The 25,334-nt window shown below is 35.9% G+C and overlaps 1 protein-coding gene across 8 annotated transcripts; it reads right to left on the reverse strand.

Annotated features, from left to right (window-relative positions):
* Positions 1–216: 216 nt before the first annotated feature.
* LOC104883368 (uncharacterized) lies at positions 217–23,097 on the reverse strand. Of its 8 annotated transcripts, XM_010667875.4 has the most exons (12): positions 22,868–23,084; positions 22,682–22,777; positions 21,901–21,984; positions 18,217–18,291; positions 17,524–17,604; positions 17,311–17,450; positions 16,080–16,343; positions 14,717–14,891; positions 11,283–11,366; positions 9,866–9,983; positions 5,536–5,735; positions 217–735 (listed from the first exon to the last, which is right to left on the reverse strand). In XM_010667875.4, exons 1-12 carry the CDS (start codon positions 22,991–22,993, stop codon positions 550–552), a joined length of 1,629 nt encoding a protein of 542 aa, XP_010666177.2. In that variant the 5' UTR covers positions 22,994–23,084; the 3' UTR covers positions 217–549. The 8 variants fall into 8 exon arrangements, 7 of the variants coding, with proteins under 7 accessions (XP_010666177.2, XP_048498923.1, XP_010666178.2 ...); XM_048642966.2 differs by lacking the exon at positions 5,536–5,735 and having other exon boundaries at positions 22,868–23,090; XM_010667876.4 differs by lacking the exons at positions 22,682–22,777; positions 22,868–23,084 and adding an exon at positions 20,938–21,019.
* Positions 23,098–25,334: the final 2,237 nt, after the last annotated feature.

The following is a 25,334-nucleotide window of genomic DNA, read 5'->3' on the forward strand; positions in this document are numbered from 1 at the left end:
TGGATTTTCTTAGTTCAACTCAAACGTTTTGCGGTATTCTTAACTCGAACTTGTTTATGGTGTTTTAGGGATAATAATGGATGAAAATCAATAGCCAAGGATATGAACAATTCAACTATCTCGGTATGAATTGTACTAAGGTTGAAGAATAAAGCTATCTTTCAACGATGTTATTTTGCTATCTCGGCAAAAACAACGATAATTCACAAGGCATAATTTCAACTCAAAAACAGCTTATTTTATTAATGAAAGTAAAAGCCTTACATAGGAGCGTGTAAACAAATCAAAGAAAGCAAAACACTAATCTTACTAGAACTAGAAAACTAAAACAAGATAACAAAGAAAACACACTCCTAATCCAAATGAAACAAGCTCCCTAGAATTACAAATCAACTAAAACATTTTATACTCCTAACAAAATTAGAAGTTCTAATCCTACTAGGACTAGGATTTTAAGAGTCCTATTCCTTAGAATTAGGGAAATAAACAAATCCTAACAAAAATAGAATTTGTTATAGGAAAGCCATCCATTTCACATCAATAATTGAGCTAGATTGAGCTCTTTTGAGCAATTATTGCCAGGTTCCTCGGTGAGCAAACAGGATGAAAAATAGGCAACATCAGAACTTCAACAGTTTCTTGCTCCTGTAGGTACAGCAATCGATCCAGCAATAAGAGAGTTTCCAGGACAGGCCCCAGAGCAGCTCGCAGAGACCAGTATGGTCCTATAAGCTCCTGGAAGAAATTGCAAAGTCAATTCTAATTTAGTCACTTTTTGTCTATGGCTTTGTATGTGTTCATTGACAACATAGCATGGTACAATGCACGCAACAGTCCAGAATATAAGTTAAAACGTACATCTCTAAATATTATTCACACTCTTGCACCTTACTGTAAAATACCACATCCTCTCTTTCACCCCGGAAAGCCCCAACAAAATTCCCGTCATATTCAGCTTTTATTCTATGTCAAGGATCATAATTATCAAGATAAAGCATAATTTGAATACATACAAACTAGATATACGCTCTTTTAACTATATGTCCCCTCAAAAAAAAAAAAAAAAAAAACCAATATAATGTCAGCTGAGGCAATGTGGTACTCTGTCACTTCAACAACCAACATACATTCCAAATGTTGTATATAATAGCAGCCATGGCAGCAAAAACTACAGTATTTTTAGCTTTCCCCCCTTTGAAGTTCTTGTGTATCCATTGAACCAGTCAAAGCGAGTAGTTCGTACATGATCAATAAATAAGCAGAAGAAGTCCTAATCTCATTGTACTGCACGATTCTGGTAAATGCGCATTTACTAATTCATAAAATATTTTCAAATGGCTCATGGGATACCGGTGGTGGACTAGAAGAAGTCCTTCAAATATCTTCCTAGTTTAAAAACCAAGAAGCTGCTGCACCCTGGTCATGTCACTATGTCAGTTTGAGACATCCCAGTACAATAAATTTCAGACTTCTCAGGATTGACAGAGCCCAATAGTCTCTCAAAAAAGTTTAAGGCCACCAACAAGCATGGATATAGATTACACATCAACTTTTGAGAACAATAGGAGATCATCAGCAAAACATAGGTGATTAACACCAATAGACTTGCATCTACAGTGAAATTTGAAACGAGAGTGGTTCTTGTGCCATACTCCATACACAAAGTGAACAGCAAGAGGGAAAGAGGGTATCCTTGCCTAAGCCCTCTCTTTGGAGTAAATAAAGGACTGGGAGAACCATTCAACATCAGAGTAAATTGGTAGTCACACATAGCATAACCATTTTAATGAAAGCAGGTGGAAAGGTGATAGCCATGAAGAGAGCCCCACTCGATAGTATCGTAGGCCTTCTTAATGTCAAGTTGCATCAAACAGGAATGTCTTTGATTTGGTCTGTATATCTTGACCCGATCTCGGCACAACAGGATATTATTAAGGGTACTCCTGCACTGTTACAAAAGCCCCTTGTTGAGGTCTAATCAAAGAGGAAAAAACAAGGTTCAATTTTGTGGACAGCATTGTGATGCACTTATAAACAACTGAACAATGGGCTTGAATTCAGTTACACTATTAGGGATTCTCACTTCTGGGACCAGAGTGAGGGTAGAAATATTAATATCACTAAGAATCTTTCCAGTCGCAAAAAAAATCACAACCTCAGACCTAACAATCTCCCAGGTTGCCTTGAAAAAACCACTATTATATCCATATATCCCAGGAGCCTTGTTACTAGGTATAGCCATAATCATAGCTTTTACATCATCAAGGGTGAATTGGATGTGAGCATCCCACTATCCCAGTCAAGTGATCATCACATTTCTGCCCCAAATCCACTATATGTTGTAACACAGCAGTCCTATTTTCTAAACATGTCCCCAAAAGCTTGAGTCACCTGTTGAGGAGTATAGACCCAGACACCATCATGATTAAACAAATCATAGAATTATGCTTCTGCCTAGCTTTGATCCTGTTGCAAAAGGCCTTGATGTTTTCATCTCCCTCTTTCAGCCAGTGGAGTTTTGGGTTTTGCTTTTTGCTGGAGAATTACTTGATGAGCCCTTCAAACTAAACTTCAACTGAGCTGCCTTTTCAGCAAGAGCAAGAGTGAGATCCCTAGGAAACAGGTGCATGTGCTGCTGAATATGGGACACAGAAGCCTCAACTTCCTTTACTTCTTACTGTAAACTAGTGATGCTACTGTTGGAGTCACGGTCACCTGGAACTGCGAGTTACGTATCCAGTGATTTAAAAACCTAAAAGGTTTCTTCCCCATCATCTGATTAAAAGACCTAAGAAAAATGGGACTATGATCAAATTCCCTTTCAGGGAGAAAAGTCACTTCAGCTTTAGTGAAAATATCATCCCAGCTGGCATTAGCCATAAATCCGTCAATTTTTGACAGGACCTATGCTCACCCTCTTGTTTGTTTGTCCATATAAAAAATCTGCCAATAGCCTTTACATCATTGAGTTTGCAATCAGCCATAATTCTCTCATCACGCATGATAGCATTAAAATCTTCCCCTGTACACCAAGCTTCAGTACCCTTTGCAGCTTTACTTCTTAGGTCCCTTTACAAAGCCTTTTCAGCAATCTTATCAAGAGCAATCTCATTAAGGCCATACACAAAAGTGCACAAAAAACTCACCTGAGAGCTATTGACAGTAAGCCCACAATGAATGAGACATCTGGAGAACATCTAAAGTAAAAGCATCAGGTTACCATGGCACAATTATCCTACCATTCAAATGATAGTTATGGTTACTTATGAAACACCAGTTAGGACATAGGTTAAGCTGTTAAGGTACAATTTTCCAAGATTAGCAACCTTAACCTTTGTCTCAAGGAGACTAAATAGCTGGATTTTATGAGAAAGCAGAAGCTTCCTAACTTTGGCTTGTTTCTCAATGCTATATAGCCCCCTTACATTCCATATGAGGACGTTATGGATTGTTATCCATAGGAGGTAGGGGACTTCCTCCCCTCACCTTTATCTTCCTGTGTACTACCTTGATTACCATCAATACCTATTTCTTCCAAAACTGCAAAAGAATTCTTCCTGGGAGAAGGAGAATGTCTCCTATTCACCACTTGAAAACCCCCTATGAGACCATCATCCTGCCTCTGAGGAGCAGGATCCACCACATGGTCCATCACAGAAGGCTTCCCTGCTTGAAAAACTTCTTGTTTCCTAGGGACCCACTCAGTGTTACCTAATTCCTGGATTCCCCCGTGAATCGCGAATTGAGAAAAGCGAATTATGGTCAGTTTTGGTTCATTTTTGGCTCATTTTGGGCAAATTGGCGAATTCAAAAGACGAATTAGATAGTGAATTTGGTAACACTGGAGTCTGGACCCACTACTACATGGCAATCTTATCCCTCTTATCAGCAGCCTGATGCCATACCCTTTACAAGAAGTACAGAGAATAGGCCTCCATTCATACTTAACATGTTCAATCAAGATGCCTTCTCATTCGCAAAAAATATGCTCTCTGGCAGCTCCTGATCCACCTTGATCTCCACACACACTAGCAAACATTAATTTCTCCTTATTCCTAGTGGCCTGATCAAACTGATCCAACTTCACCATTTTTTCAATCAACCCCGAGATTTTAATTAAGGTGTTTTCCCCCCAATATTTGATGTCCATTTGAGGGACTTTGACCCATATATGAAAAGATTTCAAATCATCTTCAAGGACCTCCATATCAGCATACCAAGGTTTCATTATGAAAGGTTTATTGTCAAAGAAACAGTGGGTCCAATTGATGACTTTAAGCATACTATCTTGACAATTAAATCTAATCAAGAAAATACCCCGTCCTAAAACAACAATTTTATCAATCCCTATATTCTTCGAAATACGATGAACAAATCCTTCCATCACTTTAATGGGTGGATTATCCCCCAAAACATCGCAAACAATAGAGGATTGCCAATAAGCCACCTAATCTTCAATGTCACATAGATCAATTTTAACATGAGAATGAGGATTACCTGTTTCACCATTGTTGTCCGCCATTTTAGGACCTCCATTCGAGTTCTCCTGTCTGATACCCAGAGGCTCATGACTCATCCCCCTTTTTCAGCACATTAAGCCACTTACTCATGTCTTCTTGATCGCGAAAAGCTTTTTCAATTGCTGCTACATCCAACATTTGAACATTTAACCATTCTTGAATTCGTCCATTTTCGATCGGATTCATCAGTTCGATAACTATTGGTTCATCTGGTTCCAATGAAGATGATGAGGGTATCTGGCGTTTCTCTCGTTGCACAGTAGCTTGAATTGCCCTTTGATGGGAGTTTTTGCCATGGCTCAGGTTCGAAAACCACAACCCACATCAATGGCGGGAGAGTCCAGAGAGAGAAGCGCGAGAATATTATTCACAATTGATTTAATTCTACTTTCAGCAGACTTTCTTTACGCATAGGAATTACATGCTTTCAAGATCAAATAGATGATAGATTTCTGCATTAGACAATTGCTCCCCAGAAAAGGATATAATTCATTCGAAGAAGCTGAGAGACTCGGGCACGAACCCTCATAACTTTTACAGATTGAGGCTGATGAACAAGGTCTGCACATAGCATGAAGCTCAACCTAGAAGCATGATGCTCTTTGCTATCTATGAACATCTATTATGTTTCAAACTGATATTGATATACTTCACCTTTTTCAAAACAATAGGTGACGCTTCACTAGGGAAATTGAGGAATTTAGTTAATATACCATAACCCTTTGTTGCTTAATTTATTTGTCAAATTCCTATACTGGCATTTCACTCTCCTCCCCCCCCCCCCCCCCCCAATAAGAATTTATCAAAACCTATCACTTCTGTTTTCAATATGCCAAAACAAAAGCTAATATAACGAGTCAGTCTTTCCCTCATTTGCCATATTTTAGTCACCATGTCAAAATTCAGCAGACTAGCATGAATCTTCTGAAACAGCATCACAATTGAACATCTAAAGGAACATGAAACAGCAGGTTGCATGATTCGAGAAAACAAATCTAGGCTGCAAGAGACATACAGCAAGAGGCTGATATTCTCTCCAAAGTCCACGCAAATCCATATCTTGCAGAGGCTCAATACAAAGATGGCAGAGACCTGAGTGGCTGAATTTCTCAAAAAGTGGATACTTATCATTAAAACTCCCTTTTCTGTCGTCATGATCGCATTGAGATCCATCACTTGCAGAGTCCATCTCCAAAGTTGTTTTGGATATCTCGTCTGCAGCAAGCACAAACAGCATCAGCCTTGATTGTAAGGAACATGCACAACATTATAAGGCAAGCCACAAACGGATTCAAGGCTGCATTTCTCTTTCATTTCTTGGTGGCCATAGCCACATGCAGTTTGCCTCTGCCAAAACGATCTAAGCCAAATAACAGTAACTTTAACAAAAGAGCACGGATGACATGTCGGAGGAGATTGATGGCTAGAGGTTTATAGCTTTCACTTCTATGAGAACATTAAAGGGCTCCTATCTGTCATTTACAGATCAACTAGAGCTCAACTCATAACAAAATACCCTTCACATTCTGTATAAATCAGGAACTTATTCTTAGACATCAGTACTCCTTACTAAAAAGGAATAACCTTTCACTAGTCCCCACAAATAGAAAGTGGGAGGGAGGGGATCAAAATGAAATAAACAGAGAGATGCAGGCAAATGGAGTCAAACAACAACAAATAAAAAAAAATTACATATATACTTCCAGTTTTTATTAGTTTACTCATTTTGACCTTTAACACTATTCACATACATCAGTTTGACTATATATCTTGTGATTTGTACCTAAAGAAAAATAGTCATATGAGATCTTGTTAGATTCTTTTCTATGTATAGTATCCATATATCAATTTGTTTGTAATTTTTGCTTATTGATAATTAGAGATATTAAAGTTCAAATTAGTGCTTCGGCAAATGTGTCCCAAAAAATGGGTAAACTAATAAAAACAGGAGGGAGTATATACATATATATATATACATATATACATATATATATATATATATACATATATATACATATATACATATACATATATATATATACATATATACATATATATATATATATATACATATATATATATACATATATACATATATATATATATATACATATATATATATATATACATATATATACATATATACATATATACATATATACATATATATACATATATATATATATACATATATATATATATATACATATATATATATATATACATATAATATAATATTATATATATATATATATATATATATATATATACATATATATACATATATGTATATATATATATATATATGTATATATATATATATAAAGGGGGAAAATATTACAAGTGCGCAAATGACTAAAAGAAGATAAAAATCGATTATTTGAGCTCTTCAGATCTCAAGACTCTTTGGCTGTAAATTTTAACGGAGCCTTGGTTAATTATTGAATATAAGATGTTAATTCAGTAAAGAGTTTTTTGTCAGAAGCAACCTTTTAAAAGTGACATTTTGTGAGAATAACCTTTTAACTCTATTTTCTTGTCAGATCAAACCTCTCAACTATTTTCCGACATTGACCGGATTTTATCCGGCATTGACTTGCTTCCCCCCTAAGAAGCACGAAAATGGATACGAGCACGGGTAGGAAGATGGAAAACGGCAAAATCAAATTTTCCAAGAACGAGTACGGCATGGATTCGGCAAAAAAAAAAAATCAAAATAAAGCGGACAAAGATTATTGTATTTTTGATAAGTTAAAGTGTCAAATCTTCAAACTCAATCACGATTCACGAGTTCAACAAGAGCTGATTTTTCTCTCTATTTTTCATCCTTTTCTAATGGTGTCGACAACCTAAGAGAGACAAAGGGGTGGCTTCGAACTTCAATGTAGTTGAGTTGAGTGAGATGGAAATTTTCCAAAAAGAAAACCCTAGATCTGACTTTTGCCCTTTTAAGTTCATAAAAGTAGCTGGGTATGTCTCTCTCACTTGAAGTTCCTTACCAACACATAACTAGGTTCACCATAACCATAGCCAACAAAACCCACGTACCCACCCGACTGGAGTCGTTTTGGGGACGTATCCTAGCCGTACTCGTCCCTGGTACGAGATTCGGTGTTGGGGAGGCGTACTCGTGCTTCATAGCTTCCCCCCTTCTTCTCTCTCTTTTATTTGTTTTGGAGTTTCATTTCACTCCATATTTCCCCATATATAACCTTCTTTCCCACTCTTCCACATTTAGGGTGCGTTTTATTCACCTGAATAACCCTGAACTTAACTTAACTTATTGGACCTGTTTGGACCTGATTCAACTTATTACATCTGATTGAACCTGATTGAAACTTATTAACATGATTAGAACTTACTAGACCTTATTGGACCTGATTGAAACTTATTTGACAAAAACATTGATGAGTAATAACATAAATATTACCCCTAACATAAATATTATCCCTCAAAATTTATTATGACATAATAATTATTAAAATTTATCCCTCAAAATAATAGTAATTATTAATTATCTCTTATGATTAACATTTTAACAAAAAAATTACTATATATGCTTGCCTATATTCTTGTTTTGATTTCATAAAGCGCTAGTAGGAAATCAATTAATAACATTTACATCTTTCATTGTTATAAAAACGAAAATATATTATCTCTAGTTATATTTATGATGATTATTTTGGTAAACCTTATTTGACCACGATTATAATATTTATTAATAATAAGATAATCAACAAATATTCATATAATAATAAAATAATAGATAATAATCCATATATAATACTATATAATCATAGTGGTACTTTAATTAAAAAATTTAATAATAACATAATCAACTAATAGTAATATTTATAATAAAAATAATAGACAATAGTACAAATATATACTATATAATAATCATATAGGTACTTTAGTTTAATTTACTGATCATTGACTATTTGGATCTTATTGAGATTTATTGGACCTGATTGGAACTTATTGAAACTTACTGACCTGATTGGACCTGATTGGAATTTATCTGAACTAAGCTAATTGAACCTGAAACTTAATTTTATTAAGGTGAAGAGAACGCACCCTTAACCACATTTCCCACCCCAAATCCAGTTTTTTCCCAAAAAGATCCCCTCTTGGATCTTCAATTGGTAAGTTTCGATTTTGAACGTTAACTTAATGATTTCCTTGTCCTTCTTAAAGACACATTCTTTGCTTATTTTTAGCCGCCATTTGTATCAGACCGAAGAGGAAAAGGAAAAAGGAACCAAAATTTACAAAAAGAAGAGAGAATTGAACACACATGAGAGAAACAAATTATTGAAAGGGGGATATGAGATTAAATGTTATTTACTTTTTAATTGATTACACTATTGGATGAGAGATAAATTCTTCAATGCAGTTCATCAATACCTATCTAATGAACACTGCAAGAGAGGAGAAAAAATAATATTTGATAACCATAATGCAACTTATCTATTTAACATATATGTTCCAACAATTGTTGAGATCTTTCTAGGATAATATATATATATATATATATATATATATATATATATATATTATATATATAATATATATATATATATATATAATATATATATATATAATCCACTGAAAACTAAAAACTGAAAACCGGCATTTTTGCTCATTTTACAAATTTTTGCTCATTTCATGTTTTTGCTCATTTTATGTTTTTTGCTTATTTTATATTTTGCTCATTTTGAGAAACTTTTTCCAATTTAGGAAACTCTAGCTTATCTTAAGAAATTTTGGCTCGTTTTACAAACTTTTGTACATTTTATGTTTTTTGTTCATTTTCTGTTGAAGAAACTTTTGCTCATGTTACAAACTTCTGCTCATTTAAGAAATTTTTGCTCGCTCATTTTAAGAAACTTTTTGCTCATTTTATGTTGCAGTTTTCAGTTTTCCACATAAGGAGTGGTTTTCACGTGATTCTATTCATATATATATATATATATATATATCACTTATTTCAGAGCGGATGAAGTAGATATATAGAATAAGACCCGGTGAGAACCATAACTTAAAATGAGAACATAGAAACAATCTAGGCCCTTTGATCATGAGAAATAAATGCTCAAGATGTTTCATCCAAGTCAGAAGAATTAGGTCATCATAGAAGAGTAGAAGACAAATCTACTCTTCTATGATAACAAATGAATGTGATATCGGCAATGAAGCAAGGACAATAACTATGTCACAAGTATGTAAGGAGTGGTGTAGGAACCCTACTTAGGTGGCTTAAACCCCATCTTAACCTTAAGAGGGTTAGCTTAACCTGAAACGGGTTGCAAATTCGATTGAATAGTTATGAGACCGAAACATACTCATTGCACAGTCTGAAGATTTAGGAATAGTCTTTTTCTGCTGGCGAAGCAATGCCTTCCCTTGACGACCAATTGAAGGACTCGTTGAAAGAACTTCTGGATAATATCGATCAAGGATCTGCATAGGTGAAACCAGTGATATAAAATACTGTCATAATAGCAATGTCACGAGTCACGGGTCATGGTAACGGCCACAGCCACGGTCATGGTGATGGAACATCTTTTGGTAACATGGGGCCAAATAATAGACAAAGAACTTTCCTCGGGGAAACAGGGTTGAAAGTCCAACAGATGGAGAATGATTAGAAAATTGTCACATATTCAGCTCTACTTTCATCGTACGTTCTCCAGTTCTATCCTTTGTAGAGAAAAAGAGCGCAAGCACGTCACAAGACCTCATGCTCTCACTCATACAGCCTCTTCAAATAAATTTATCAATTTGCCTTTGCAACACCTTATAATCTTCTATAAACATGTTTATACGGCAATGGAGCTCCCATAATAAGATTTATTGCAATTTAAATTTCTTTTAAAGAAGGTAAACCCTACCGCAATTCATCAAGAAAACAATTGGTGAGACCATTGCCAAAAAATAAAGTTCAAACTATTATGGGCTCGATGAAAAAGGAAAGCGCTCGTACTAATATTGGATGGAAAAAGTATTCATCTCACAACAAGGACAATTAACAAACCAGCCAAACCACTGGATTTTCACATCTGCTGCAATTAAATTTGGCCAATCTACTGACCATGCCATACTTGTTTAGGAAAATTCTCATATCAACAACATTGCAAATTATTTTTTGTCAATTTTGTTGTTTTTTACGTTTTTGAAAACTTAAGCTCTGATACCCAAAAGATATGAATCTTGATCCCCTTTTTAATTATTAAGGTCGTAAAAATCCATTTATTAGCGTATTGGTTTCACCCTTTAGAATAGTCCTAATCCAAGTATTCAAGCACTAAACATAATCCACTCTTGAAGTTTGTCTAATGATTTGTGAAACAATTCATACCCTCTTGTTGCATTTAAAAGATGAAAAATAAATAACGTCAAAACACCACAACCCACTTCCCACATAGAAATTGCTAATGTGGCTCAATGATCATTGAACTCCAGATACTCAACAAACAAAAATGGTAACATATTAATATTATTGCGAACATCGTAGTCACCATTAAAGGTCATGGATAATGCAGGGCCTTATGAAAATGTATATTGTAGTGTGGCTGTGCGGAAGAAGCAGCAACGACCTTTAGATAAGCAACCTTACGGGAAAACTAGAATATAAAAAATTTAGCCTTGATTAAGCCAAATGTATCCCCGCACACAGAGAGTCCAAAAAGTTGACCAAAGGAGCAGTGACATAACTACAAAAACAACCGAAAAGTTAACCAGGCTCTTTAGTGAACGTACCATCTGAAAGGCAGCACGAAATCCATGCAAATCAAAATTCTGAATACCAGCTTCCTTCTCCAAACTTTGCCATCTTTCGGCACTCTGAAATTGTGAGTACGACTAAGATTGTTGGGATCACGACTCTATTGAGATCATCTACAAAGCTAATATATCAGAGGCAACACAAATTTACTACTACTAATAACACTCTAGTTAGAACTATAAAGTGGAATAAGTTAATGAAGAATATAAAAATCTACAGGAGTCTCCGACTGGAAATAAACCAATTGTAGAGAGAGATAAAATAACAAAGCTACATAGAACATAAATCACACATAGAGTCACGACATTGCCAAATCATCATGGCAACAGATATGGTTATCTCCAGGCATCTATTAGATCGAGTAGAAACTGAACAAACTTTCACAATTGTAAATTTTAATGTGACAGAGAGAAAGAGAAGGGAAAAAAAAAAAACAGCAACTCTTGAGAGTCTCTTACAGCTAGCATCCTGGTCATGAATAAGATCCACTCTGCATTGTTTAGTGGAAAGACTATGAAGACATTCTTTTACCTTTCTGGATCAGAAAAATTTCTACTAACACAAGTTCAAAATAAGACTGCGCAGTAGGTAATGAGGATTCCACAGTACAAAGAAGTGCAGTGTAATAAAATATAAATTGAAAAAATTATTTGTTGAGGATTTTGAACAAAGAAGAAACTAAGATAACCTGCTCTCGATTGAAATATTAAGGCTACAAGAGGATCAACTATAATCTAGTCAAGAAAACTCTAAATTGACACATAAGGAGAATAAAATAGGTAACTAATAATAGATTAATTGTATTATAGAAAATCAGAGTAATCCTCTAAACAAACCCCTAACCTGTTCCAGAGGATTAGGTCCCTCCAAGGAGAAGAAAATAGATAAGCCAAGTAATTTCTGCATAAATTCTCAGCTCCCTTCCCCCTTTATTTATACTACTGAGATTACTACACTATTTTCTCTAATGAGATTTCCCAGCTGTCATGCTCTGGAATATTCGCAGTGCAATTCTCTGTCATATTCCCTGCTATTCCCTGACAATAACAGACTCCCAGGTGAGGTGCTGACCTCTACCTGACTTACACGTACCTCTCCTCATGTGCCTCTTGTGTTCATCCCCCCTGGACTTTTTTCTTCCTCTGATAAGTGACTAGGATTGATTTCCCAGGTGGATTACCTTCAAAGTACCAATGCTCCATTACATTCCAGACCTCCAAGCCTGGTGACTCAGGCAAAAAGATAAGATGAACATCACATTGCGAAAGACCAACCTAATAACCCCACTCCCTTATTTGTACACGATTCCCAGCTTACATCTTGCTTACTCTCTCAACCTTCTACCAAAATACCTTAACTGCCCAAGTCACTGCATAACAGAATTTCTCGACTCCGAGTGTGCTTCCCTTGTTATCCTTCTCTCCATAACTTACATAACTGCAGCGAATTGATGATTTGTGCTGATGCGTACACGCAGTGCCTCTCAGAAAACAAAGAAAAACAACCTAATTTCTCAGCAAACTATTAACAAATCAATTTTGAAATTATGGTTTCTGTTGTGTTACAACTCTCATTCAATCTCCAAAGATCACGCCACAGAAAGGTCTTGTGGTCCTTAAGCTACGGAAGACATCATACTTTGTGTTTTATATTCAGATGGTCCAAACCTCACTCTCATTCACCTCAAAAAGTCTATGCTGCAAACAATTTGCCACTGGAAAATACAAAAACAAATGCCTTTTTTCTCCCAGCTCTAATAGCACAGCAGCAAATTTGGTGTCGGCATACAAGCTTTAGATATCAAAGGGACCTAAAGACATCCAATATTGGAGAATATGAAGTCCCTTAGGACAGATAGCCATAATGTTTAAACATTTTTGAGCCTTCAAATGATATAAACAAGCCCACCTGAACATTACATAAGCATATTGCATAAGGTCTACATGGTTCACTCACGTCTTTATGCGCATCAGTCTTGTGATATTTTAAAATATTTTCTATTAATTGATGGAAAGTGTACAACTGAAACAGATCTTGCAATCAATGAACCTGAAAATGAAAGACAAGATGAACCTTAAAATGAAAGACAAGATATCTCTTAAGTCAGCCCCCCAACACATTCAATTGACAAAATCTGACAGTCCTTTCAATCATGCTACAGAAATAGGTAGGCTTTTCAAAAACAATGAACTTTCTCAAAGCTCCTTGATTGATCTTGACGTTCTCTTCATTCAAAGCATGAGATATGAGTAAAAGATCAGTTTTTTAATTCATTTGAAAGTATGAGTGGTACAATATGAGCATAAGATCAATCTTTTTGAGTATATAAAAGTGTATAGCTCTTTTGCTAGAATGAGAATAGCTTATTAGTTAATTTTACAAGAGAATTAACAACATCCTTATACATTTGACAGAATCTAGCTATAACACATACTGCTTCGTTTCTGCACTACAAATATTTCTGTCACGATCACAGCTGAAGAGAATTTACTTTAAAATATTTAATATGCACTCTCCTTCTTAGGTCCCTTTTTTTTTTTTTGCTGTTGTATAAAAATTGGTTCTCTTCACAAAAAAAATTACTTTCAATTCTACAAAATATTATTGGCAATGCAAAAGTAACAAAAGAGAGACTTTCTATAAACAGCCCGCAGTCACCACAGCCTCTCAAGGCCAGGCACATGTAGCAGCACTTGTATCATAGCTTACTTCCTTTCATCTACTGATCTACCCTACGAGAAAGCACCTTTTTTCATACTAAACTAGTTTTTTGTCTCGGGTGATGTCCCGGGTTATTAACAGTTTCATGTTAAAAAATATCATCTAATGTTGCGTATCTTATTGGTTAGAACTTTAGTATATTAACTTGAGGTCACGTGGTCGAATCTTATATGGAGCATGTTTCTAATTTTTTTTTTAATGTGCATAATAATGAAGACATGGAACGAAACAACTAAAGTGAGACTATTTGAGAGTGCCACGTGGTGCGTAGACTTGCTTAAGAATGCTTTTTAATATATTAGCATAGATTCTAGTTAGAGGTAAAAGAGCCCATTGCTTTTTGGAAGATTTATTCTCAATTTATTTAATTTTCTTTCCTTGTAGTAATTTTTCTTTTTTCCGGTCCATAAACCCCCATTCATCTCTAGATTTCTTATAGTAATATTTAGAAATGACGTATATATGTGAAAGTAGGGGGCAAGCGAGGGGGATACTGTTTGTTAGTTATCTCCTAAACCTACCTAATCATGTTTGGATTCTTTAGACAGGAGAAATTATTGAGGAAGAGAGCATATCAAAAGAAAGAGGAGCTCCATGGACAGAGAGGGAGCCTCCAAATGTTCTTGCTATTATGTACCATTTCCACCATGTTGCATAAGAATGAAGAAGAGAGCAACCGATCGCATACCTGACAAGCAAGATCACGTGCATTTTTACCAAGTGAAACACCCATGTAATTGATCCCCTTGCTTATAGGAAAACCGCAGTTGAAATCACCATTTTCACATCCAATTTCTGATAGTAAGTTGTAGCAACACCCTATACTAACCACCGCCTTCACTTCCTTGCACTCCACAAACGTCCTATAAAAGTAACACCCTGTAAATGATATTTATAAAAATACAGTTGCACTGCCAACAGGTCTGAACCACACAAAAAGTCTCCGGATAGTTTATCGCAAGCTCAAAGTATTTGAGATAATAGTATAGTTATAGGCTAAAGGGCTACTAAGTTATTTAGAAGGCATTTCGAATAAAACATACAAGTGAACACAAATAGACCATGTAGGTTACTAACTGTCCCCGTCAAGATTATGCAAAAGAGATGCAATTCCAGAAACATAAGCTCAGTTAAGTTGGACACATGCAGGGCTGACTACTTTGCTGCCAACCCTGCATACGTAACCAGGCAATGTTTGATACCGCAGAAGGGCTCCCTCAGTCCCTCCCTTGCAGGAAGATGAGTATTCCAAATTCAGACCTTTTAGGTACCCCCAGGTGCAATAACATTAGATTAAATGCCTTATTAATGCTATGCTCAAAGCTGCAGTGATAAAGTGATCTACAAGCCTCTTCTCTAGATCAGTATCATTGGTGAAAATAAAAGATACGGCGCTTGCCTCCGATGTGTGTATACTAGCAAAAGACTTCCTATCTAGAGCAAAACCGCACCCAAGAGTCAACACCTGGAAACATAATAATGCATCTTAAGTATGGGGGAGCCACAATGTTTGTGATTTAGTTAATCTGTCTTTTAGTTGTTTCCTGGTACAATATGTGAGCTAAAATTGATTTATACATCAGGTACCACCCCCATCCCCCCCAAAAAAATGATTTTTATCACAAATAAGATAGAGACTAGAGAGGTGTATTATTTATAAAGGATGTGGTAGCGTTAAGTTCTAGAAACAAGAATAGGTTACTGTGTTGCACCATTCCCTAACAAAACAAAATCTCATAGAAAAATATATCATCATAGACGAGACTCATTTTTATTCATATTCAAACTATCGATATTAAATCTTCCACCTTGAAAGATATCACATGCACATTGTTGTCCTAGAGTGATATTAAAAAGGCATCAAATATAAGAATTTTGCTCCTCTGTTTAAACTGAGAATGGTTTGCCACCCTTATAATGAATAATGATTACTATGAGAGAACCATATCTATCATGAAAAACATAGTAGTAAAACAAAATTCAAACCACAGACACAAAAATATATACACCATGAGAATAGTAATCCAGAGCCATGATTAAAGCAGACATACCTCAGCATAGTCACAGATAAATCACCACAAGCATGGAGACCAGCAAGAACCACTGATGAACTACTCTCAGCACTAGCTCCGCTGCATGAGAATCGCGAGTCTCCAACCTCAACAATTTTATGAGAAATATTGTTCGGGCCTTTTCCTGAGTATTCCTTTTTACCAAGTCCATCTCTCTGGCAGCAGTAGTTGCTAAGGTCTTTCAGCATAGAAGAGGACATTACATGCGATGTAATTGTCGTAGGCATAGTTGGTGGCCCCTTGCTAATCTAGCACAGGACAAATAGTGCATCAGTTGTCCGGAAAAAAGGAAAGCAATCTACAGTGTGTTGATTAACAGTTGGTCTGTTTATATTCCAAAATCCCTATTTGGGTAAAATGAGGTAGCTTTTTAAATCTAGGTGCTCATGGGAATATTAGACTCCGCTCAAGATTACTTTTAAATAACGCAAAAGAATAGGTATCAGTTGTAAAGTTGCTCTATTACTTTTCTAAAGCTTCACTGTTTTACAATAACTATTCGAACCATTAACACATTCTTAAAACAACTGGCCTTCAAAGATCTTCTGGTTTTAAGAACTCAGCAGACAAAGGAGCTTGCAAGTAAGACAAATGAAGTGCAAAAGTATGACGAAAGAGCCAACGGAGCAGATATATAGGAAAGATAACTGCAATCTACAATGATTGAAAAGCGATTTTCTTTCTCATTTGTCAGCAAACTAAGAACCCCTAATTCAAACTTACTAGAGAAACTAAAGACTCCATAATAAAGGTATCAGTCACCGTTTATGTACATGCATTGCATTGTTTATGTACATGCAGTTCATGCACCTTGTAGATATTAAGAACAATATCATGCCCATAATTGCATTCGTTTTAAAGACCACATTGGCTTGTTGAAGCAACATCCCACGTAATAACAATGAAAGTGTGCAGAAGAGTAAAGAAGAAAAAATTCCAAACTGGACTGCCAGGGGACCAGCTTGAACCGGACTGGACTGCCGGAACCACGGCCCACTAGGAACAGGGGCCGAACCGGTTCAGGGTTAGGATTCGCCAGCCTTGAACGTGAGCCGGACCGGCCCTGAAAAGTCAGTTCAGGTTCATTGCCGGCTGAACCAGCCCGTGGCCATGTCTACTTATAAGTTGTACGCTAATGTAAGTTGACCGAACAGAGGTATTTTAATATATACATGTCAGAAAAGGAACAAAATTGAAACCTTTCTCATACCCAGATTTATGTAGCTTAGCCGCATAATGCTTTTTTATTCTCTCGGCACGTGTATTTGTAACAACTCCATGATGAGAAGAAGCGTCAATTGCAACTACAGGTAGCTGGTACTGGAAGGCAAGTACCTGACTAAGGTAGCCCTGTAATAAATTATCAATTAGCTCGGGTAAATTAATCTTGAATCAAAAACAAACTTACAACATTATTATGTACCTGCCCGGCACCAACATCAATAACAGTATGAGAACCTATATTTCTCGTAACGTAGCTTACAAGCGAAGACAAAACCTCAACCTGACAAGCAATAACATTGTCAAATAACTTGCATTGCAAAATGGTTTGCTTATAAAAAGGGGAAATGTTGGTAGGCAAAATAAGAAAAAAACAATCTTATCCCTATGCATTTGATCCCTAAGTCATATACTCATTCCGTAATACACAATATTGCAATACATTTTCCTACAATTAATTACATCGACTACAATCACATGACATATCATATTAGGATTAGCAAAATACTGACCCTATTTTGAAGCTTAATAAACAATTCACTCAAGTGAATGAGACATTGGAAAAAAATTCAACCACCCAATGACTTTCACAAAGAGTCCTGTCTAGATTCAGGCTAAGTCATAGGTAATAGACTTTTAACAGTCAATAGTAACCCATTAAGAAGAAAAAGGCCAGCAAACAATGACACCACTGGTATCAGGTATGGCGGTCATTACACACAAGTGTAACATGATAACAACTTGCATATAGTTCATTTAACCCAAAATTCAATTTCCTAAGTGCAATCTTCAACTCTAATGTCTTCAGAAGATGTTTGGAAGCATAAACAAGTTCAGAGTTTGAAAGTAGGATGGTTGTTGTTGGCCAAAAAGAGATGCAAAAGTAATCACTTACTTCATGCTTTTTCTTGGGATTCATGCCTTCCGAAAGGACACTATTTAATGGGACTATATTCATGCCAGGTAATACCTGCAAGAAAACATGATCAAATAATAGCATAACTTAGAATATAATGTAAGCTATCATCGGGTGCCAAATTTTAAATACATAGGCATACTGCATGCTAGAATGTTAAATCTATTTATACTGCATATGTTACTGTGATAATGTACTTGGATCCAACATTGTGACAATTAAATGCAGACGGAGGTAGTATAGCATTTACTCAGTGGATTCTGGTCCATATTAGTGGTCCACTTGAAAGCTATTATGTCAAGAAGATCTATGATGTGGCTACTTTGGAAACACTGACTCGTAGGTAGTGTACTACCTCTAAGAAACCAAATTTCACATAACATATTGTAATGAACTGGATATTTGAGCAGTAAAATAAAGGAAGATGATTTTGATTGCTATGAATGTAAATTACAAAAAACAAAAGATACATTGTCAAGTTTTCAGTGAGTTGACAGTTGACACACTCCCAATCTAACAACTAAAATGAACTCTCAATATTTTCTTCATGCCCTCTCCTATCACTAATCCCCTATATTTATAGAGCTACTTACTTAATCCCCAAGCAATCCTAATTATATTATACTACCCATGTTTCTCCTCCCCCTAAACCAATCTATAAGACTATAACATTGCCGGCCGCCCAAACTTCCACCTTGTCCTCAAGGTGGATAATAATTGACGGTGAATCCCAGCCTCTGCAGCACTTGACATTGGCTTTTTGAAAAATGATGTGCAGCTTCCATTGGCGCTCAAGCTCCTCATCTGTGAGTCCTTGTACTTCCTCTGGTTGTGCAGCGAAGAAGAGATCATCTTGTGAAGCTCTTATGATGTGGCAGCAAGGTTTCAGTGGAAGTGGTTTTGTGTGACTTGGGATTGGAAGGTTGTGTGTTGGTAAGATTGAGAAGGGAATTGCGGTGTAATATCTGACCTTGGAGATGGAGAGGTGAATTGGGTGGTTTGGGTTTGAAAGTGGTGAGTTTAGTTTTAGATGCGAGGTTCTCAAAATTGTGTTTGCAATTTGGTGGCATTTTGGGCTCAAGATGGGAGGAGAGATTAAGCTTGGATTTATTAAAATCAGATCATGCCCTTTCTCTTTTCTATGTAGTGAGCTGGAGGTCTGGAAAGTGGAGGCATTAGTATGAATGGAGAAAACGGGAATGGAAATTTCGGTTAAAGAATTGGGCTTTGAACTAGTAAAGTTCCATTGGTGGATGTGTAGATTATGAAGTGGGTACATGGATTTGAGATGTAAATGGGTCGGCCCAGATTTATGGCCTTCCTCGTTACATGGAGAATACATTAGCTTAGAATGGGTTCACTTTTTAGCAAGTGGGTGGGGTTAATAAGAGTGATGGAATCAAAACTCAACCGTACCATTACACAACGAACAGATTTTGGATTTGTTGTTCCGCGAAATCCCGTTACAGAATGCCACAATAAAAATCACATACTTCTCGCCGCGTTGTCCATTCCATAACGCGAACTCTCCGTGTCAGGACGTTTTTACATCAATTCTTTTGAAACATTGGCCAAAAATGTTTATGAATTAATTATATAGCTGACGAAACATGAAATTATGATAGATTTGATTACATTATGTTCTAATAGTGCTTCATAAACTAAAACAACGCAAATAAGGTTAGAACGTATTAGTGTGAATTTTTTTCAACTGCCGCGTCGACTGCGATCCGGTTCATCATTTACAAGCCATTCATTGACAACGCAAACGTTAACGCAATTAACAAGATCTATAATGTGACCACTTTGCAAACAGTGACTCGGAGGTTTACTACCTCTAATTAAGAAACTAAATTTCACATAACATATTAACAAGCACACATAAAACACAATGCATAAAAGAGTGTTGTGGCAAATGCAATTAACAGAACAAATAACAATGAACAATCGACACAAGAATTAACATGGTTAGCTAACAATGTGTTAGCTACGTCCACAAAGGAGAAACGGTTTTATAGGTTTAGGAGAGAGTACAGATTACAGAATACAGAATAATAATGGAGGCATAAGTTAATAATAGGGTTTATATAATACCCTACTAATTAAACTAAACAGATGGGCCTGAACCCGAAACTAAAACATACCCGGTATACTAGATAACATATGCCGAAAAGTTCGGGACGTTGCCTCCTAACCCCCACCAGGGCGTTTCACCCCTGGACCCCGTGCTAGGTTGATTCAAGGCATAGTTCAACACAAAGGGTATCCAATAAGCAGCTATCTCCAAAACTAGCTTATGGACTTAATTGTCAATGCAAACATATTGATGATGGGAAGAAAGAAACTTGACAGATCCTAGATCTCTTAGTACTGATGTTCGATCCAACTAAGACATCCTACCCCAGTATTACTTTCATTATGTTACTGTTCTAATTAACCTTTAGACAAGCTTTGTGGAGTTGAAACTTCAAGGGACAAAATATAGAGCATTTGTTGGCAGTTCACACAAAACAAGTAAACAACCATTATAAGTCTGGATATACAAAAAATCTGTTCAAAAGTGTTGTTACTTTCTTGCAGATTGAATCCATTTTCAATTGAACCTAGTGAAAGCTCACTAAGAAGTTAAGAAATTCCAATCAAACCCACTAAAAAGATGAATGGAAGGAGCAAATTCCCTAAGAAGATGAAATATAATACCAATAGTGGCTGCAAAAATCTTCCAGCTGAACAAGCACCAGATTTATAAGTATTGAGCCTCATAAAGATACAACAGGAACTCCTGCTACAATATGAAAAATAAATGAATAAAGGAGTAAAGCTGATAGGATACAGTTCCCACATAACTTGGACAATTCCTAAAACTCCAATGATACTAGGTTGGTTTACGGATAAGTTACATCAACAATTGATTGATATCAAATCTAATTCTAACACCACCCTGACAATTTGAATAGCTTTGACTCCCACATCACCTATACTTAAAATCGTAGATATAAACTCCATTGCTAAGTGCATGTGAAACCAAAACCCAAATAGCTGCTCCAAGAATTGATTTGTTTAAAATGCTGAACGCTTTTTGTCACATATAAGATGCTTAACACCAAATATCATGTAACCAAGCTGCATCTGATTAGTACATCATATTTTTTATACATCATCTTTCATTCACCATTGATGTATTTAGGTTTGAAAACTACATAACCCAATACAAAGCCACAGCTTGGGTACATTGGGCATAATATCACCAGGTATTAGCAAACAGCTTTGGCTCATTTTCAAAACAATAATTAATGATAAAATTTAGAGTTTAGACTTTAGTTAATGTGTAAAATAGGAAATAACCAAAAAACACCAACCGCCAATCATATTAACAATTGTAACCAGCCCAAAGCTCAAGCATCACCTATCTCTCCCATCACCTATAACAAGGCCTAATTAAGAAAAACAATGCGGGAGGGTAGATGGTGTTAGGAATCTCTCCATCAAAAGTCCGACAAAGTGCAAAGGCAAAAACTTTTATAGATATTTTTGACAGAATACATGGCTTTTCTACACATTAAGGGCTACAACAACATTATGGTAATGGATCCAAAATATGATTATCAACTGGCTCCAATCAAAGAGAAAACTCGATATGAAAAAGATTTGAGATTTTATTACCTTTTCTAGCTTTGCTTGTTCCCGTGGAAATGCAAGTAATCTAGCGCTGAGTACATATTCCTTCAGTGAGGCAGGCCAGTGCTCCTACAATATTTTAGAGATTAACTCATATCTTTTGAAATAAACAAATAATGTGCTAAGTCAAATGAACACATACACGGCAACATTAATAGCCTGTTTGGTGGTCAGTAACTAATAATTGTAATAGTAATGAATTTATAGATAAATTTTATTAAGAAAGTCTTATGTTTTACTATCATAGGAGTAACATTTATCCATCAAAAGTACCTCTTGTTTTTCCTTAATTTTCATCACTATCCATTACCAAATTTAAGGTGCGCAATGAGTTGTAATGGATATTTACGAAGGAAAACACATATGTAAATTCAACACTTTCTTTACAGAACTGCAAGTAAATTCAACACCATTACCCCAATTTATTACTTGGTACCAAACAGGCTGTACACAGACGTCAACCTATTCATCACAAAATAAAATAAAAAACTTAGGGCCTATTTGGCATCATTAGTAGTTTCGTGTTTTTGGTTTTGCAGTTTTACAAGTTATGTGGTATAATATGTTGTATATTGAAATTTGAAAAAATTTACACTTGTACTAATCATAATAATTTTGAAAACTCAAGGCTTTCTAAAATAAAGAGCAAACCCTTAATCATGAAGAGAAAAATAAGCATCCAAAAGAGCAATAATTTTCCAATTAAAGAAGAAAATCAATCGAATAATTAAATTAAAAGAGAGTGAAGCAAAATAATGGGATTAACCTGCACAATTCCAGAAGGAATCTGAAGAAGATTTTCAACAGGCTCGTGCTTCAAGCATTCTATCCAATCTTTATCAACAAAATCCCACAGCCGACTCTGAAATATATATAAACATGAAATAAAAAACACTAAAACAGAAGCAACAGTAAGCAAAATGCAGAATTTAGAAAAGTAATGAACTGGGACCTTGAGGAAATTGACCACATTAGCTTCGAAGAAGAATTTGAAGGGTTTCAAGAAATCTAAAATTGCTTTAATCCACTCAAGGGTTTCAGTTGCAGTGTTGCACGAATACTTGCGTTGAAACTCCATCGATCAAGAGCACCTGTAGGATGCCCTCTATAACTCAATGGTTAAACCCCTCAAGGTGTCTATCAAATACTATATTAATTTCTCTCTCTTCATGTGACTCATATCCAATCTACTCAAAAATCTCTATTTTTTTTACTTTTAATAATTAGACTAACTTTTAGATCATCAAATTCTCTCTCCTACTATTTATCATACTCCATGTCCCCATCATATTTTCTCTCTCCATTAATATATCCCAATTTTCACCAATTTTTTGATTTTTCATTAATTTAACATATACCAATAGTGAATAGTTATAATTGAATAATTGTTTTATTTGTATTATAATTAATAGTTTAATACTAAGGCCTCGTTTGGTTTACATGTGAAGTAATTTCCCATGGGAATTTATATTTCATGGGAAATTCTTTCCCTTGTTAATTTTCTAGGAATTAAACAAAATTATTTGGTTGACACCATAGGAAATTGCATTTCCTAGGTCCCCTCAAAAAAAAAATTGCATTTCCTAGGAAATTACTCACCAAGGGGGGGCTTGGTGAGTTATTTCCCATGTTTCATGGGAAATTCTATTTCCCTTGGAATTTGTATTTCTTATACTTCTCCCATTTCCCTCCAACCAAACACAACACCTATAATGTATTTCTATGAATTTGTATTTTCAAAGGAAATAGCTTCCAACCAAACAACACCTAAGTATCAATGAGAAAAGAGTGTTTGAAAAATATTTATAGAGGCGGAAAATAAAGTGTTTTGTTATTTAAAAAAAAAAAAACCTTTTTTCAAAAACGATAGACCATTATTCATAAAATAATGCTAAAGAGGTATGAACAATGACATCCTTATATTTTTTTTTACCCACTCTTATTGTAGAGGTGATCATTTTGGCCCGGCCCGCTGGCCCGGCCCGTTTTTGGGCCGGGTTTTGGGCAGAATTTTTCGGCACGCGGGCCGGGCCCGGCCCGGCCCGGTCATTTTTTTTTTGTTTTTGGGCGGGCTTTGGGAAAGCTAAAAACGACTTTTTAGTCTATTTTTTTGGCCCGGCCCGTTTTGGCCCGCAAAAGCCCGCTAAGCCCGGCCCGAAATAGCGGGCTTTGGACACAAAAATTCGGCCCGAATTTAGGCCCGGCCCGGCCAATGGGCAAATTTTTTTGGCCGCGGCCCGGCCCGAACCCGGCCTGGCCCGGCCCATGATCACCTCTATCTTATTGCGATACATGGCTCTTTGTTTTTCTAAAACTGACAACAAAATGTAGCTCATTTCCTCGTTTACGTAATAACAAGAGTGTTAAACGGTTCATACTCATGAATGGTTTAACACTCTCTCTCCTCTCTTTTTTTCTCTTTCTTATTTTTTTTATATTATTTTCACCACTCTTTCTCCTCATTAATCCCTTGGGGTCCAACTCTTGCGGATACTGTAAGAGCATCCACAATTGAGAGGAGGTTGTCCTCTTATATTTTCTCTCTCCTTTTCTCCTTTGGACACTTTTGTGGGTGAAAATTCCTTGAAAGTTTATTTTCCTATGTTGTTTGGTGATTCATGGTAAATGAAAATTTTCATGGGAATTTCCACTTACCTAGATGCCCTAGGTAACTAATTTCCTCCATTTTGAGGGAAGTGGAACTTTTTAGGGATTTCTACTTCCCATGAATTTGTCAACGAAACAACATAAAAAATTCAACGAAATTCTAACTTCCTATGTTAAACAATGTCAACGAAAACAAGCATTAACAATATATGGTCAAGTAGCCAACCCCTTGAAAGTAGGTAACATACTCAAAGCTTATTACAAATAACAAGTTGAACAGCAAAAAGAAGGGGGAATATGATGTATTGAGGAGGCAAATTCAAACCCCTAAAGAATAGGCGACATCCTAGCTGATTGAATCAGTCAACCAGCACATGCGACAAAAGTAGATTGAATCAGCCAAGGTGGTTGCAATAACAAGCTGAAATGATGTCGGACATCTCGGATATGACCAGCAGACAACCTGATTAGTTAGGGTTTATTTGCTATAAATAAGGTTAATGTATTAGTTTTCATTCTCACTCTCCCACTCACTCCCGCGCGCTCATTCTTACTCACTCTCATCTATTGTAGTCTGATCTAAAGCAATTAATATAAGTTTTCTTCTTGTCTTCTTCTTTATTCTCGAATTTCTTTTGTAAAGAGAGGATGTCTAATATCCTTCTCTTTTTCTTCTAAAGTCATTTTTCGGCGTCTACATCAATGTATTCTACTCTAGTAAATTCTCCATTAATAAACAATTTTATACTTCAACTGAGTTACTAAGATCGATGGCCTCTTTTCATAGGAAATTGATCCCTTGGTAAAATTTG

Source organism: Beta vulgaris, chromosome 4 (genome assembly GCF_026745355.1).
Source record: "Beta vulgaris subsp. vulgaris cultivar EL10 chromosome 4, EL10.2, whole genome shotgun sequence".
Classification (NCBI taxonomy): domain Eukaryota; kingdom Viridiplantae; phylum Streptophyta; class Magnoliopsida; order Caryophyllales; family Amaranthaceae; genus Beta; species Beta vulgaris.

Coding starts and splice junctions, on each gene's coding strand:
- LOC104883368 (XM_010667875.4), bottom strand. CDS start 22,993: ATGGAGTTTCAACGCAAGTATTCGTGCAACACTGCAACTGAAACCCTT. Junction 16,344..17,310: donor GCTAAGCTACATAAATCTGG/GTATGAGAAAGG, acceptor GTGCTAGATTAG/CAAGGGGCCACCAACTATGC. Junction 5,736..9,865: donor ATCTTCAGACTGTGCAATGA/GTATGTTTCGGT, acceptor TGCTTGCTGCAG/ACGAGATATCCAAAACAACT.